Source organism: Hippopotamus amphibius, chromosome 9, assembly GCF_030028045.1.
Source record: "Hippopotamus amphibius kiboko isolate mHipAmp2 chromosome 9, mHipAmp2.hap2, whole genome shotgun sequence".
NCBI classification, from domain to species: Eukaryota; Metazoa; Chordata; class Mammalia; order Artiodactyla; family Hippopotamidae; genus Hippopotamus; species Hippopotamus amphibius.
This window is the reverse complement of record NC_080194.1, coordinates 64,972-80,254: the sequence shown is the minus strand read 5'-3', so window position 1 is coordinate 80,254 and position 15,283 is coordinate 64,972. Positions and strand designations below refer to the sequence as shown.

The 15,283-nt window shown below is 39.0% G+C and overlaps 2 protein-coding genes across 2 annotated transcripts; both read left to right on the top strand.

Moving 5' to 3' along the window:
- The first annotated feature begins 3,635 nt into the window (after positions 1-3,635).
- On the top strand, positions 3,636-4,550 carry LOC130829100 (olfactory receptor 4C11-like). The gene has a single exon (XM_057695294.1). It carries the CDS (start codon positions 3,636-3,638, stop codon positions 4,548-4,550), a length of 915 nt encoding a protein of 304 aa, XP_057551277.1.
- Positions 4,551-8,025: 3,475 nt separating this feature from the next.
- On the top strand, positions 8,026-14,612 carry LOC130860194 (olfactory receptor 4C11-like). The gene is made up of 3 exons (XM_057748064.1): positions 8,026-8,086; positions 10,960-11,065; positions 13,688-14,612. Exons 1-3 carry the CDS (start codon positions 8,026-8,028, stop codon positions 14,610-14,612), a joined length of 1,092 nt encoding a protein of 363 aa, XP_057604047.1.
- Positions 14,613-15,283: the final 671 nt, after the last annotated feature.

Here is a 15,283-nt window from a genome sequence, read left to right as displayed (position 1 = left end):
CTGTGGGAAAAGAGTTGGCCCCAGAGGCATTTCTTTCTCAGAGCGCAGGAATAGTTTTCTCCAATAAAGTTTCCAATAACCAAATTAAGAAATTTACTCCATTTTCAGGATGGTCCTCTCTGCTCCAATACAGACCTTGCTGTTCTGTCTAACCCAGTGCTTCTGGGGAGGAGCTGTGTGAATTATGGCCACATGCAGAGTTCCCTTCCTTCATAAACCCCTGCATCCCATAACCTCTTGTAATAGAAGGCATTGATATATCTCAATGAAGTATAGTTTGTGTATTTTATTCAGACTTCATATAATTCACCTTCTAAGCAAATGAAAATTAAAGATATGAAAAATATACTCCATTGGAAGTCATCTATTTGGTCATAAGAAAAGAGGTAAGTTTTTCAATCTGTATGAAATATTTTCTTCTAATTGCCTCCTTGAGATTGATTTCTTAGAATCTATACTCAGTGTGCCTTCTAGCAAACGATGAAGTTCCTGGAGAGAGTTTCCACCAATGAAGGGTTACGGTGGTCGAAGGTTCCTAAGCCTTCCCTGGACTCAGTACAAAGCTATACTACCTCTTGAATGCATCTCTGCTCACAGAGGATGCAATAAACTGCACTGAGGCTAACTTGGTAGAAGTTTCTATCTTGGGGATCTCCTTGTTGAAAGTTTAAGGTCAGTGCTGATGTTTCTGGGACAGAGTATAAAATAGGGCTGCACTTTCTACACATCTGGATTTTCAAGACCCTGACAACCCTTGCTTATAACTTTACTCCCTCTTTGGTTTGGGGGAAAGTGATGGTGTGGTGGGTCAGGGAGAAAGAAGCTAAACTCTGTCACGAAATCTTGGGTCAAACTACCCTCTAACATTTTTTGCTCACCCTCCCGCTCTAGTCTTTCTGTATCCTATCCCAGACTCCTCTTTCCCTGGTATCTGCTCAGTTGCACTCCTCTCTCCCGCTCTGACTCCCTTTGTCTGCTTCTTTCCTCCTCTTCACTGTTATTCATTCAGGTATTTATTTTTCTGTTTCCATATTAGCCTCAATGTGCAGTTTAATGAACTTGATCTTGGAGTATCAATTGACATCCTTCTCTGATGGCTCAGGATTTCTCTTTTCTAAGCATAATCTACATGGTGATTGGGATTTGATATTTTATATGACATGTAGGGTCAATGCTAGAGAGAGAGGCTATCTAGTTGCATGTTTCTCTAGTTCTAGCCTAACTGCCAAAGGTCAAACTTTGTAACTACGAGGGTGAGTCAAAAATAATCTGCATTCTGGTTATATTAAAACTTCTGTTGGCTGCACTGTCTTAGTGTGGGTAATTTTTGACTCACCCTCATAGAAAAGAACAAAGGACATAGCCACAGTTACCTTGCAAAAAATGAGATAACACAAGAGAAAACTTGTATGAATGATAAGATTACAGAACAAGAATAATATTTAATCCAGAATTGCCTTATTCAATTAAATATATATATATATATAGAGAGAGAGAGAGAGAGAATAGGAGATAGAGGCAGATGTTTATTTATCTGAGGGAAAATGGAAGACTTTTGGCACCAGATATATTTGAATTGGTTAAAATGTCAGCAGGTGAAAGTAAAATTTAAGGATTAAGGAAGGGAAAATAGCTTCTACTACTGTCATATCCTTCCAAATCAAAGAGTTAGGATGGTCCAGGAAAGTTTGAAAATGATAGCTGATTTCAGTAATAAAACTCTGAGGTGGTATTGATCTGACCTAATGCATATATCTCGTCAAACGCTGCTTTTCCTCCAAATCTTTTCTTTGCTTACTCAAAATAAAACAAAGTATCAATAGAATTACATGAACTGGCATTCATGGTTGTCCATTACCTGCCCACAAATGTATCTTGATAACTTTTTGATTAAATGAGAGTGTAGTTTTTATGTAGAGGATATCTAGTTTTCCTGAAGCAGTTCATATATTCCCCTTCTAAGGATATTTAATCACTCCTCTCCAAACTGCTCCTCTCCTCACAGCAAAGAGCTCTCTATGTTTTTTGTCTTTATCCCCTATTAGAAACCTAATGTATTGAAATTAAATAGTCATTAATATATTTTCTTTTTTCTAGTCATCAAAGGTAATTGGAACTGCCAAGCAGAGCTTGAGGTTATACCATTTCTAATTCTCACACTGACTGATATTATTTTAGCTCGACTGCAAGGAAACAATTTATTTAGATGTGTAACTTTATTAGAGGTAAATGAACAATTTAACTTACTGATGTTGAAATATTTATTCTACTTAGGGAAACCCTGTATAAACTTATTGAATACTTGAGTTTCAGAGAACCTTGTTGGAAACTTCAGTTTAACATATTTAAAGCCATAACTCCACTTATTTTTTCACATTTGAATCTTCAATGACCAATCAATTTATTCTCTAGGAATCATTCTGCTTTTGGAGTTGAAATTCACTCAGTATTATCACATAGAGTTGTTTGTAATTTTTACATAACTAATGATTTTATATAGAGAAATGTTATCCCTCCAACTTGATGTAAAGAGGTTTGAGGACATCTTTCCATGCCCTATCAGTTGACTCCAGATATAAGTAGGTTCTTAGTACTTGTATGATGACTGAGTTGATGGTGTTATTGATTCATTAAAGGATTATTGATTAATCAGTGTCTCTCAAAACTCATATTAAAATAAATTCTACTTCATTTGATGTCAAATTTAAAAAGGCATAAAAAGGCATAGAAATATTATGAGAGAATTAAGATATCTCTCGAATCGAAGTAATTGACTAAAACGAAAACAGGAATGTAAAACTGATAGATTTGATTGGATAAAATTGGGAAAAAAAAGAGCTCAAAACTTAAAGGTATCAAAATGTGGCTGACAAAAGATATACATGACTTCAAAATAGATGAAATATAAGAAATTAAATATACAAAAATATTATACTCTGTTACTAATCCAAACATATATATCATAATTTTAATTCTGTTAACTAAGCAAATATAATAATGCCCCAAGTTAGATTTTTATTTGTAATTTATGCCTTATTGCTATGGTTTTAGGAACAATGGAAAATGATCCAATTTGTACATAAGTAGAAATACTAGTCTCCAAATCAAGAAATGTGTTTGCTTAAGAGAGAATCTCCAAAGATATTATTTCTAAATTATAGAAGGATATGACTTGCCAGTAACTGAGGTACATAAATATTATATGTACATATATATCATATACATATGCATATGCTTAATAATGTATTTATTAGAATCTCTAAATGTCACACGAAGAAAGAACTTCAAGACATTAAAATGAGCTAATCAAGATCATAAAGCAAATTCACTAGTTCTTAGACCTCGGCAAGAGAAAGCAATCACTTGAGGGTTTTCCCCACCCCCAAACAATGTTTGGTCCCCATAGGAAGACCTTGAATCAATGCCCATGGCTAAAGCATGAATGTCAATATTAAAAAAATTTCCTAAGTGAATATAACGCATGAAAACTTTGAGAAACGCTGTTATATGTGTTGATGGGATTATAACTATAAAAGTTGTAACTCCAGGTCCAAATACACAGCTATTGCCAAGTCACCGTTTCCCCACCTTTCTTTGCAGATGAGCCACTTCTCAGCCGTGTCTGCTCACTGACCATGGAGGTGAACAGCAGTGTGAGCGAGTTTATTCTGATTGGACTGACACAGGATGCGCCGAAGGAGAAAGCAGTGTTTGTGATCTTCTTGTTTCTATACCTCGCAACTCTGCTGGCAAACGTCCTAATCGTGATGACCATAAGGTATAGCCAGACACTTGGGAGTCCCATGTACTTCTTCCTTTCCTACTTATCCTTTGCTGATGCCTGTTTTTCAACAACCACTGCTCCTAAGTTGATTGCAGATTCTGTAGCTGAGAAGAAAGTCATCTCCTACAACGCGTGCATGACCCAGGTCTTTGCGTTTCACTTCTTCGGGTGCATGGAGATCTTGGTGCTCGACCTCATGTCCTTTGATCGCTACGTGGCCATTTGTAAGCCTCTGCGATACACAGCCATCATGAGCCCGCGGGTCTGCGGTGCGCTGGTGAAGCTGGCCTGGGCGGGGTCTTGTATCCACTCCTCAGCACAGATTCTCTTGGCTTTGAGACTGCCCTTCTGTGGGCCCAATGTTATCAATCACTACTTCTGTGATATGCAACCTTTGCTGACCCTTGCCTGCGTGGATACGTATGTCATCAATCTACTCATCGTATTTAACAGTGGGGCCATATGCACGGTGAGTTTCATATTGCTGCTCATCTCCTATGTTTTCATCCTACGTTCCCTGAGTAACCACAGTGCAGAAGCAAGAAGGAAGGCCCTCTCTACCTGCACCTCCCACATTATGGTTATCGCCTTGTTCTTCGTACCTTGTATATTCACATACACGCGCCCTCTGACTGTGTTTCCAGTGGACAAGATGGTGGCTGTGTTTTACACTATTGTGACGCCTTTGCTCAACCCTCTGATTTACACCCTGAGGAATGCAGAAGTCAAGGATGCCATGGGAAGGTTGTGGTGCAGCAAACTCTGACTCGAGGTAGCAAAGAGCAGAAGGTGCCAACTGCTAATTCTGTCACTGGTTAAATAAAATGAAACTGATGAAAAGGAGAAAATGTCCTCATTCCAGTGTGGACAATATAATCCCCTTCCAGTAGGATGTTTGAGGAAATAGGATGTATAGAGCACAAATCTGTATTATTTTAAGCCAATGTCACACACAGTAAGAGACTATGAAGCACAGCCATATTGGTGTGAGCACAAGCCTATTTCTCACCTCTGCTTCTGCTTTGATACTTCTGTTCTTTTGAAACTTGTGAGCCAGATCCTGTTGTTTCTTTGGTTTACTTTCTGGTTTTGCACACAGTTTTGTTTTTTTTCCTTTCATGTTTCTTATCCCAGTTTTATAATTTGTCCCTGATCTCTATCATCCATTTTGTTGGCAAACCAGCCCTGGCACTACTGAGTGTGTACCACATCTTTTGTGGCTCAAAAGTCACCAGCATCAAGTCTCTCTCAGAAACATATGCTCCCCCAGGAGCATAAATATCAGCTGGTTAAGCCCCTGTCTGATGCTTGTCTCCGCTTGGCAACACCCTTAAAGTTGGCCTTTCCTTTGCCTGCGTGTGTACAGGGAAATAACGCATCACATTCTGTTCAAACAGGACAATTCTAGCTATAACAAAGATACTCACTGTATTGATCCATGATTTCTCTCTAGGTGCATTAATATCATTTTTGTTTATTGTGTAGATCATTATTTTCATATCCCTTAGTTTTATCCACACATCTGGTTTTGTAATCTAACTTCCCGGACACTTCCCGAATCTTTGGTTACTGAGGAGGTGGTCATTTTATGAAATTGTGAGAGTTTTGTTATAAAAAGCAACACCCCGTAGATGAGATCATACACATGAAAAAGGCAACGACTGACATATAACAGAGCTAATGTCATAATAACCTATCCAAAAGGAGAAGATGCCCACAGCAGTGAGATTCCGAGCTTGGAAACACAGAACGAAATATATCAAGGAAGCTAAACGTCTCCTTGGGCATAAGGCATAGTCCTACTTCAGAGAAGAGTCTCATGGACTAGTGGATAGGACTGGCCACTTGCCTGACAGCACATTTCTGAGTTAGGAGAAACATTTCAGAGTGACTATGGATACTAGAATTTTACCTTTATCAGGCAAACTTTATGTTTGCTTGATAGAAAGATATTGATCAGTGCCTGGGATAAGTCCTTTCATGTTTTGATTTGTGTTTTTCATATATCTCATTCCATTTGCATTCTGGTTCAAGTACTGTTAACTGAGTATAGAGAACAGGAGCCAGTCCATGAGGGAGTGAACATTGAGAATAATTATAATCAAGACTATTTTCCTACAGTTCTGAGGTCTGGACCCTGAGGTGTGGCAGATGAAGCCATATAAAGCCACTCTGAGATACTTTGCATGGGCAGGCCCCTGACGGACCTTCACACTCCGATAACAAAAGTGTGGAAGATCTGGTTATGTTGTCTTTCATAGCAACCTCACATGGTGACAGATGGTAACTGGTCTGATTGCAGTGATCGTTCCTAAGAAGCTTCACGAGGCTGTGTTCTGTGTCTCAGTTACTCTTCCTCTGGGTGTGTTCATGGCGCGCTGCCTCCCTGCTTCTGACTTGCTGGAATGTATCTTCCCGTCAGTGAGGGTCCGGACGACTCCACAGAGTTGCTGCTCCTGCCCACTAACATTCCGTACCCCCATTCCTCCGTCTCTGCTTAATTTTTCTCCTCATCACTTATCATTCTTTAACGTGTCATGCAGTTTAATTATTCATTTTATTTTCTGGTATATATAATAGAATGCAATTCATGTGAGGCTAGGAACTTGTGTCTTAAAAATACTGTTAAATCTCTTGTGCCTAGAAGAACACCTGGCGTATTGTAAATGGTCAACAAATATTTGTTGAATTAGTAAATGAATGATTATAGAAGTATATAAACCACCAGAACCTAGGGAGTGGCATGGAACAGCCGGGCCCTCATACCCTCAGAAGGAACCACATTACAGCATCGAATTATAAAGAGCACAAGGCAAAAAAATTGGAATATAGATATGGAGAGAACACAAGAAAAAGCTAAAATTTGGTTCTTTGACTAGAAGAATGAAATTAATATTCTCCTACCGTGTGGTGGTATTTACACGAGTATAAACATTTGTCAAGTCATTTACTGTATGTTTAAAAATGGTGCAGTCTATTGTATGTAAATTATATCTTAAGAAATTGATTTTAAAATAAAAATAGGTAAAAACATTTTTCTTTCATTTTTTTCTCTTCTCCCTTCCTTTACTCAGTGATAGACTTCAAAATATTATAGAAATTATAGAAATTTTAATTAATAGGTTTTATGTAATTATTTACAATAATTTTACCAGTATCATTTGGGTGTATAATAATTAATATATCTAACAAAAATGTTTCCTAGAATATGAAACTAGGAGAAGTTAAGAAAACTTGCTTAAAGTCACAGAAACATAAATCTCTAAGTGAGAATTCAATTACATCACACCTATTTGGACGTTTACCTGTGTTCAGAACTTTTTCTGCCATTAGGGAAGATTTGGCTTAAAGGACAGAGCCTTTGGTAACTTTCAGTAGTCTATACCTCAGTGTGACTTGGAAAGTGTGCCTTTTCCTTGGAGTAGAGTGCATGGGTGGAGCCCTTGGTAACTGAAATGCGAGGTGTCCCTTAAGACAGAGGAGGCGGGGAGGAAGCTCTGTGGACAGAATCTTCCTTTTGACAACCTTGTCTGGGATTAATTAGCCCCATGGTTTGCTGTGATTCTGAATTAAGTGAACTAAGTGGCTCATTTAGCAAATCCTTCAGGGTTGGGTGGGAAGGGTGGCGTTCTTGTTCCTCCATAGCCTGGGCATTCGTGAACTTTTTACAAAATTCCTATAAATATTTGATGGAGAAAAAAATGTTTAATTCACATATTCCACCAGGGAATGATTTGGGGTAATGGAGCTGGCTATTTAAAGATGTTTCTGTCACAGAATAGTGGGGATGTTTCCTGTTTATTCTGGAGATTTCTAAGAGCAGAGTAAGAAAGTCTCTGCCAGCATCACAGAGCCTTTGGAGGAGTCTAACTCAGACCTTCTAGGAAGGAGCATGTTCTCTCCCCGCAGGTCCTGGAGCAGAAAGCAGAGCGGGTGCATCCGAAGCACAGCTTACACGCTGCAAACACTGCACACGATTCATCTTCAAAGTAAATCAGAATTGGAAGAGCAAAAGCTGTGAGCTTGCTATTGGATATCTTTTTTACAAAGAAAAAAGGTAAGTTTTCAAGCCCAACTGAACAATTTCTTTTCTCTTGCCTCCCATTCAAGACTGGGTTTTAGGGCAGTTGCCTTTATCCAGTTCCGTCTCCTGAGAAACCTGAAGTTCAGGAAACACATTTCCCTCAGTGAGGAGAAGCCTGAAGTTTTGGGGTTCCTCAGCTTTTCCTGGACTCTTCGTAATGCAGCACTGGCTCAGGCCCAATTCTTATCAAGAAAGGGGGCATACTGAAGGGAGCAGAGGTAAGGTGTCCTATATTTGCAGCTTTCTTATTTGCAAAGCACAGGGACAGGAAAAGATAGAGGTTAATACCAATGGTATGCAATGAGTATGCATTGGTACCGGTGATGCTATGATTCTGTGATGCTATGATACTTAGTGCCCTGATTATTGTACTAACATTTGCTGTCCAGGACCCACCATCGTCCCTGCTTACAGCCCCAAATTAAATTCTCTTTCTGGGGTTGGAGTAAGGGATGATATGAAGAGTGGAGAAGAGAGAAACAAAGTCTGTAGTGAAACCCTAGGACGCACTTCTCTTTATCCCTAACACAGGTCTTTGCTCACCCTTGCGTTGTTTTTCCTTGTCTCATCCCCTTCTTCTTATTCTGGCTCTCTCCCACAGTAATATCTGCCCCTTTTGCTCTGATTTCTGCCATCATTTTCTTTTTTTTTTAGTTAATTAATTAATTAATTTATTTGTTTATTAGCTGCATTGGGTCTTCATTGCTGTGCACAGGCTTCTCTTTAGTTGCGGCGAGCAGGGGCTACTCTTCCTTGTGGTAAGCAGGCTTCTCATTGCGGTGGCTTCTCTTGTTGTGGAGCATGGGCCTTGAGAAGGCAGGCTTCAGTAGTTGCAGCACGCGGGCTCAGCAGTTGTGGCACACGGGCTTAGTCGCTCCATGGTGTGTGGGATCTTCCTGTACCAGGGCTCAAACCCCTGTCCCCTGCACTGGCAGGTGGATTCTTAACCACTGTGCCACCAGGGAAGTCGCCCTACCACCATTTTCTAACCTCTCTATCCCCTCCTCCTTACTATTTTTTTTCAAATACACATATAAAATGCTGATCTCTTTGTCTGACCCATCCTGAAGTTTGCACCCATTTGCCAGTCAGGACATGCACTGAGCATATCAGAGATTTTCCTCACTTGCTTATGATTTCTGGCTTTATGCTGGCTTCTCCTGGATGGCTGGACACTGATGCTTTGCATGGCAGTGTGGGCTGGAGCATTAGAGAGAGATTGCCCCTGGACACAAAGACTTCAGTTCTGGTCCTTGTTTCTCTGTGACTACTCTCTGCTAAGCCAGAAGTGCCCAAAATAGAATAACATGAGCTTGCCTTACAGGATGGTAAAATCAAATGAACAAAAAATATGAAAGCAAACATGGAAGACGGATATAATTAAGGATTGCATAATTAGTAAACACACACACACTCCCTTTAAAGCGGATGGCCATTAGCAAGCAAGTTATTTGACTGTGTCTGGTGTGGCTGGGGCTGCACGAGCAGAAGCGCTGGGAGGAAAAGTGGAAAGCAGATGATGGCACCAAATGAGAGGACTTTGAAAGCCACAGTAAGCATCTCAGCCATTGTACTTAAAAATCATAGTAAACCTTGTATTATATTTCTGATTCATCATGTCTTTAAGATGCCCACTTTTCCTTTTCAAGAGATAGCAAGGAGGTAAAAAAGGGAGCTTGGAAAGAGTGAGAAGAGGGAACATCTGAGATTTTTTATTTAGAAACATAGACTAGGCCTTGAGGATCCACGTAAAGAATCGTAGGACTGACCATTTGTGATACTGAGGCTTATGAACTATGAGCCTGACTTGGCGGTGTGTATGAACTAATCATTCTCTCAATGAAAATCCACAGAGATATCTCATTCCACACGTTACTTTTCTTCCACTAAATTGCGCAAGACATTCTAGTTAGAATTTGATGATTATTAAACACTGTGTGAAAGGACATATTATGTTCTATATTTGGGGAATATAAAAAGGATCCTGTTTTAGGGCAGTGAGAGTACCCTCGATAATAGTGTAATGGTAGGTACATGTCATTACACATCTACCCGAATCCACTGAGTGTACCCAGCAACAGTGAGCCCCGAGGGAAAGCATGGGCTTCGGGTGGTTGTGATGAGTCCATGCAGCCTCATCAGTTACAACACTGGCACCACTTTGGTGGGAGACGTTGTCAGTGGGGCAGTGGTTATACATGTGCTCGGGAGGGACCATGTGGGAAATCTCTGTACCTTTCTCTTCATTTTGTTGTGAACCTAAAACTTCTATTAAAAATAAGGTCTTCAAAATGACATCAAGGCAACAAATGATCCAATTAAATCTGAGGGGAGATATTTAACTTTGCTGTTTCACGCAGAGACTAACTGAGAATGAGCATCTTCTCTAAGAAAGGAAGTAACCAGTCTGGATCCACCAATGACTCACATTTGGGATGGCTGCAGGCTCAGGCTTTATTTTGTTGGGGCCACAGTGAATCTACTTGTATGCGTTCCTCTGAGTTTCTAAGGGCAGGGAATAGAAAGACATATCTTACTTGGAAGGCTGACATCTCAAAGGAGGTATGCATTTCATTACAGATGAGCTCAAAGTCCAGTTGGATTTAAAAAAAAAAAAAAAGATAATTTTGTTAAACAACTTTCAGTAATTTTTGTTCTTAGGTAATGAATAAATCATAGTAAAAGCTAGTTTCATGTTTTTTAGGCCTCTACAATTTATATAGTACTAATAAAATTATATTCAAACAATATACCCTTGTTTTCATGGCCTTTGGCTAGGAGGAAAACCTAGCTTTCCAAGCTTTTCTACTATGACTTTAGAATGCAGCTAAACTAGAGGTTCCAGATGGATCTTCTTTTTAGTTGCTTGATAAAGCATTTGTTTTATCATGTCCAATAAAATGTTGCTTTCCTTTCTCTCATTCCAAAGCCTTCACTCCTCTGATTTTTATGTCTCTGGATCCTAGACTTTTTCACATCCAAGGGCTTGTGTTCCTTCTACTTTCCTCTCATCATGGGCCCCATTTATTAAAGCTGTTATGTGCTTTATTTTTAAATACTTATTAAATATATTTGAAACCATCATTCCCAGCTTCTGATCACCACGAGGAAACTAGTGTGATCCACAGTACTGATAAGATTTCAGCTACTCAGGAAAGGAATTTAATGTTTAAAACAGCTGTGCCATTGTATTACAGGTAAGTAAGCAGTTTGGATTGATGTTTTTGGAAAATGGAAAATCCCTCTTTGGAAAGTCAACACTAACGATCATAATGGAAGTAACCACTGCAACTGCAGGCGCGGCGTAGCTGCATCTTCCATATGCTTTTCACATATGGAATTATCCAACCTTCATAGCAACCCTAAAGTGTGGATTATTTTATTATTTATGTTACTGCTGAAGAAGATGAAATGCAGAGAATCAAGGAACTTGTGAAACATTACACCATAACGGGCACTAGGTGGGGTATGAATGTAGGCAGTGTGGCTTCAGACTCTGTGCTAACTCACCTCTCACACCTGGTTCAACTCCTGACTCTATTCAATTAAAGTTATAGTTCATCTCTTTTTATTTTTTTAATACATTTATTTATTTATTTTTGGCTGGGTTGGGCCTTTGTTGCTGCATGTGGGCTTTTCTCTAGTTGCAGTGAGCAGGGGCTAGTCTTCGTTGGTTGTGGTGTGAGGGCTTCTCACTGTGGTGGGTGGGCTTCTGTAGTTGCAGCATATGGGCTCGGTAGTTGTGGCACGTGGGATTAGTTGCTCTGCGGCATGTGGGATCTTCCTGGACCAGGGCTCGAACCCGTGCCCCTTGCATTGGCAGGAGGATTCTTAACCACTGCACCACCAGGGAAGTCCTATAGTTTATCTCTTAATGAAATTCTGAATTTTTCATTGACCAATGGATCCTTTAGTAATTTGTATTCTTCTCTCTGCAAATGGTTTCTACTCTTATAACACTGATAATACAGTGACTTACATAATTATGATCTTATCTACAGTTACCTTACAACTCATATTAAATTGTTAGGAACACAGGAATGTTTTCCCCATTCCTCACAATAAATCCAGATAATTCTGATTCAGTGCTTAAAATGAAAGATAGTTGTGGAATTATGGAAGATAAGTGAATAAATATTATATTATGATTATTAAAATATTTTGAAAAAATAGACTACATTGAAATGGGAAAATTGACAGCTTGGATTGTATAAAAAGGAAAAAAAAAGTCACAGAAGAAGCAAAATCATGATAGTGGAAGTAGCAGATGCTGAGACTTACATAGTTCTTACGTACTATGAGCCAGATCCTTTTCTCATTTTATCCACATAGTAACCAAGATTATGTCTAAGGTGGTTTTCCCAAGGTCTTGCAAATAGTAAACAGTGGAGCTGGGATTTGAACCCAGGCAAACTGTCTCCAGCAACTGTACTCTTCACCAAGAAGTATAATTATTTTTCTAGATTAATATCAATTGTAGGTAAAATACCAAGATTGCAAAATATAAGGTGACAAAAGATAAAAGATCCTCAGAAGGGCAATATTTTCATTAAAAAAATGTGGTAAAATGTAAAATTTGGCTGGTAATATAATTTAATACACACATAATAAAAAATTTTTTCTGTTAACCAAGAGATAATAAGATAATATCAAAAGATAAGCTTCTTTTCTTGTTTTGGTTTGCTTATATGCACACCAACTTTTATGCAAAATCATCTAAAATGTATGCATTATTACACTATTAAATTGATAATTAAACTATGGAAAGTATAATAAAGTGAAAATTTTTATAACATTTCTAAGTAAAAATAAGAACATACAATGATGATTTCAATCACACAAACTATATATGCTACAAGGACTTGAAATAGAAAAATTGTAATATTATATATTGGAATTACAGGATTGTTTTGTTTTCTTATAATGTTTTTAGAAAAAAAGTATCCCAGAGAATTAAAGAGCAGCATACATGAGTAAAATCACTACTTAGATTATAGGCATATTGGGAATTTTACAACAGGTCAAATTCACAGGCGGAAGGACTCAGCATTCTAATGTGATACTTTCAGGAGCAGAGTAAAGAGTAGTTTCTCAACTTACGCCAACCTTAATGTGTTATCCACACATTTATTATAACCACCAGTGAAGCTGGCATCTTGAGTACTAGAGGCACAGGTAAAAGGTTGTCAAAATATTTCATCCAAGAATCCAGTGGGGTCAGGGATAATAGAGACAAAAATGAACGAACTGAACTGAGAATATTTTCTTCAGGTGGGATTCTCCAGCAATAGTAGTGCTTAATGATATTGGAATAATGTTGTGTGGATTTCAAGGAGCACAGAAAGGATGCATAATACCTGAAATAGACATGTGTATACATACTATGTGTGGATATAAAATCTTTTTAAAAGTTTTAGGAAAACTCAGAATACGATATGGCGAGTATTTGCACTCCATTTCTCAATGAAGGCTAAATTTCAAAGTGTTTAAGTCATTTGCCCGAGGAAAGTATTTATTAGTTCTTCAGTTCTCAATCTTAGTAGGAATCAAAAATTTTAGAGGATGTTTATTTTTTATTCTCAAAATGCAAAAACTTTGATCCAAGGCAGCTGACAGATCAACAGATAGATCTGGGAGAGGCGTGCACATCTGCAGATTTCCAAAGATTCATACGGGATTAAAAGCGGTTACAAGTAACAGAGCATGGAACAGAAGCAAGGACTTCAGAGTTCAGCCTACTTATCTTCCCAAGATGTCACTTTTTTCCTTCTCTCTGCAGATTAAACCTGTGTCAACTATATTTTACTTACAACCATTAGCGTGTCAATGAATAACAGTGTGACTGAATTCATTCTCTTCGGGTTGACACAGGATTCAGGAAAGCAGAAAGCAATCTTTGGCGTCTTCTTGATTCTCTACCTCGCAACACTGTTGGGGAACTTTCTCGTCGTAGTGACTATTAAGACAAGCAGGACACTTAGGAGCCCCGGGTACGTCTTTCTGTTCTACCTGTCCTTTGCTGATGCTTGCTTCTCTACAACCACAGCGCCCAGGTTAATTGTGGATGCCCTTTCTCAGAACAACACAATTTCCTACAATGAGTGCATGACCCAGGTCTTTGCAGCCCATTTCTTTGGATGCATGGAGGTCCTTGTGCTCCTCCTCATGGCCTTTGATCGCTACGTAGCCATTTGTAAGCCCTTGCGATATACAGCCATCATGAGCCGGCAAGTCTGTGGTGTATTGGTGACTCTGGCCTGGGTGGGATCTTGTATCCACTCCTCAGCACAGATTTTCCTGGCTTTGAGATTACCTTTCTGTGGCCCCAGTGTGACTGATCACTATTTCTGTGACTTGCACCCCTTGTTGAAACTTGCCTGCATGGACACTTATGTGATAAATTTGCTTGTTGTTTCTAATAGTGGGGCCATATGCATGGCGCGTTTCATAGTCCTGCTTATCTCCTATGTTGTCATCTTGTACTCGCTGAGAAACCACAGTGCAGACGGAAGGCGAAAAGCCCTTTCCACGTGCTCCTCCCACTTCATTGTGGTTGTCATATTTTTTGGTCCTTGTATACTCATATACACACGCCCACCAACCACATTTCCGATAGACAAGATGGTGGCTGTATTTTATACAATCGGGACACCCTTGCTCAACCCCCTGATCTATACACTAAGGAATGCAGAAGTGAAAAGTGCCATGAAAAAATTGTGGTGGAGCAAATGTGACTTCGGTTGATAAACGATACACAGAAATTCTGATGTATATTTCCTTAATAGGTCAGTTTTGTTATATGGACAGGAAAGATAATGCGTTTTTGTTCAGAAACAAAGAATTAAGAAATATGTGGCTATAGACTTAGACATAGATAGAGATACACAGTATCCTTATTCTGAGAGGTTTGTATTAGAATATAGTTAAAGTCCATAACAATTTTGAACAACCTCTGATGACTCTTACTTGAATTTCATCAATATCAGACCATATTCACACGATAATTTAGTTTCCTGTGCAAATATTTATTCAGAAAGAAATGCGTGTGTGCGCATTGATGTTTTTTCTAGGTTCTATTCTAGTTCCTATGAATGTGATCATAAGAGCTAATCCATAGGGACTGGGGCTTTACAGAACCATGGCTGCTGTCATGAAAACCTGAGGGGTAGAGACGGTGCTGCGAGAAGATGCTGCTCTGGAAATGCCTGCCTGAGCCCGCCTCACTGGGGGTCTACATTGATATACCCTCAAATTCCAATAAAAGCTGGAAATTTCAGTGCTAACCTAGACTGGCACTGTGAAACATCTCAAAATCTGCAAATAGTGAGGTGGGGAAGAAACTTATATTTGTCTTAATAGGCAATAACAACTAGTCAATTGCCCTTCAGAGTCTTTCAAATAGCTCTTCATAAAGG

Bases quoted from the DNA above. Each gene is read 5' to 3' on its own strand.
- LOC130829100 (XM_057695294.1), top strand. From the start codon at position 3,636: ATGGAGGTGAACAGCAGTGTGAGCGAGTTTATTCTGATTGGACTGACA.
- LOC130860194 (XM_057748064.1), top strand. From the start codon at position 8,026: ATGCAGCACTGGCTCAGGCCCAATTCTTATCAAGAAAGGGGGCATACT. The intron at 8,087-10,959 runs GTAAGGTGTCCT...CATCATTCCCAG, and splicing joins GCATACTGAAGGGAGCAGAG to CTTCTGATCACCACGAGGAA. The intron at 11,066-13,687 runs GTAAGTAAGCAG...TACAACCATTAG, and splicing joins GCTGTGCCATTGTATTACAG to CGTGTCAATGAATAACAGTG.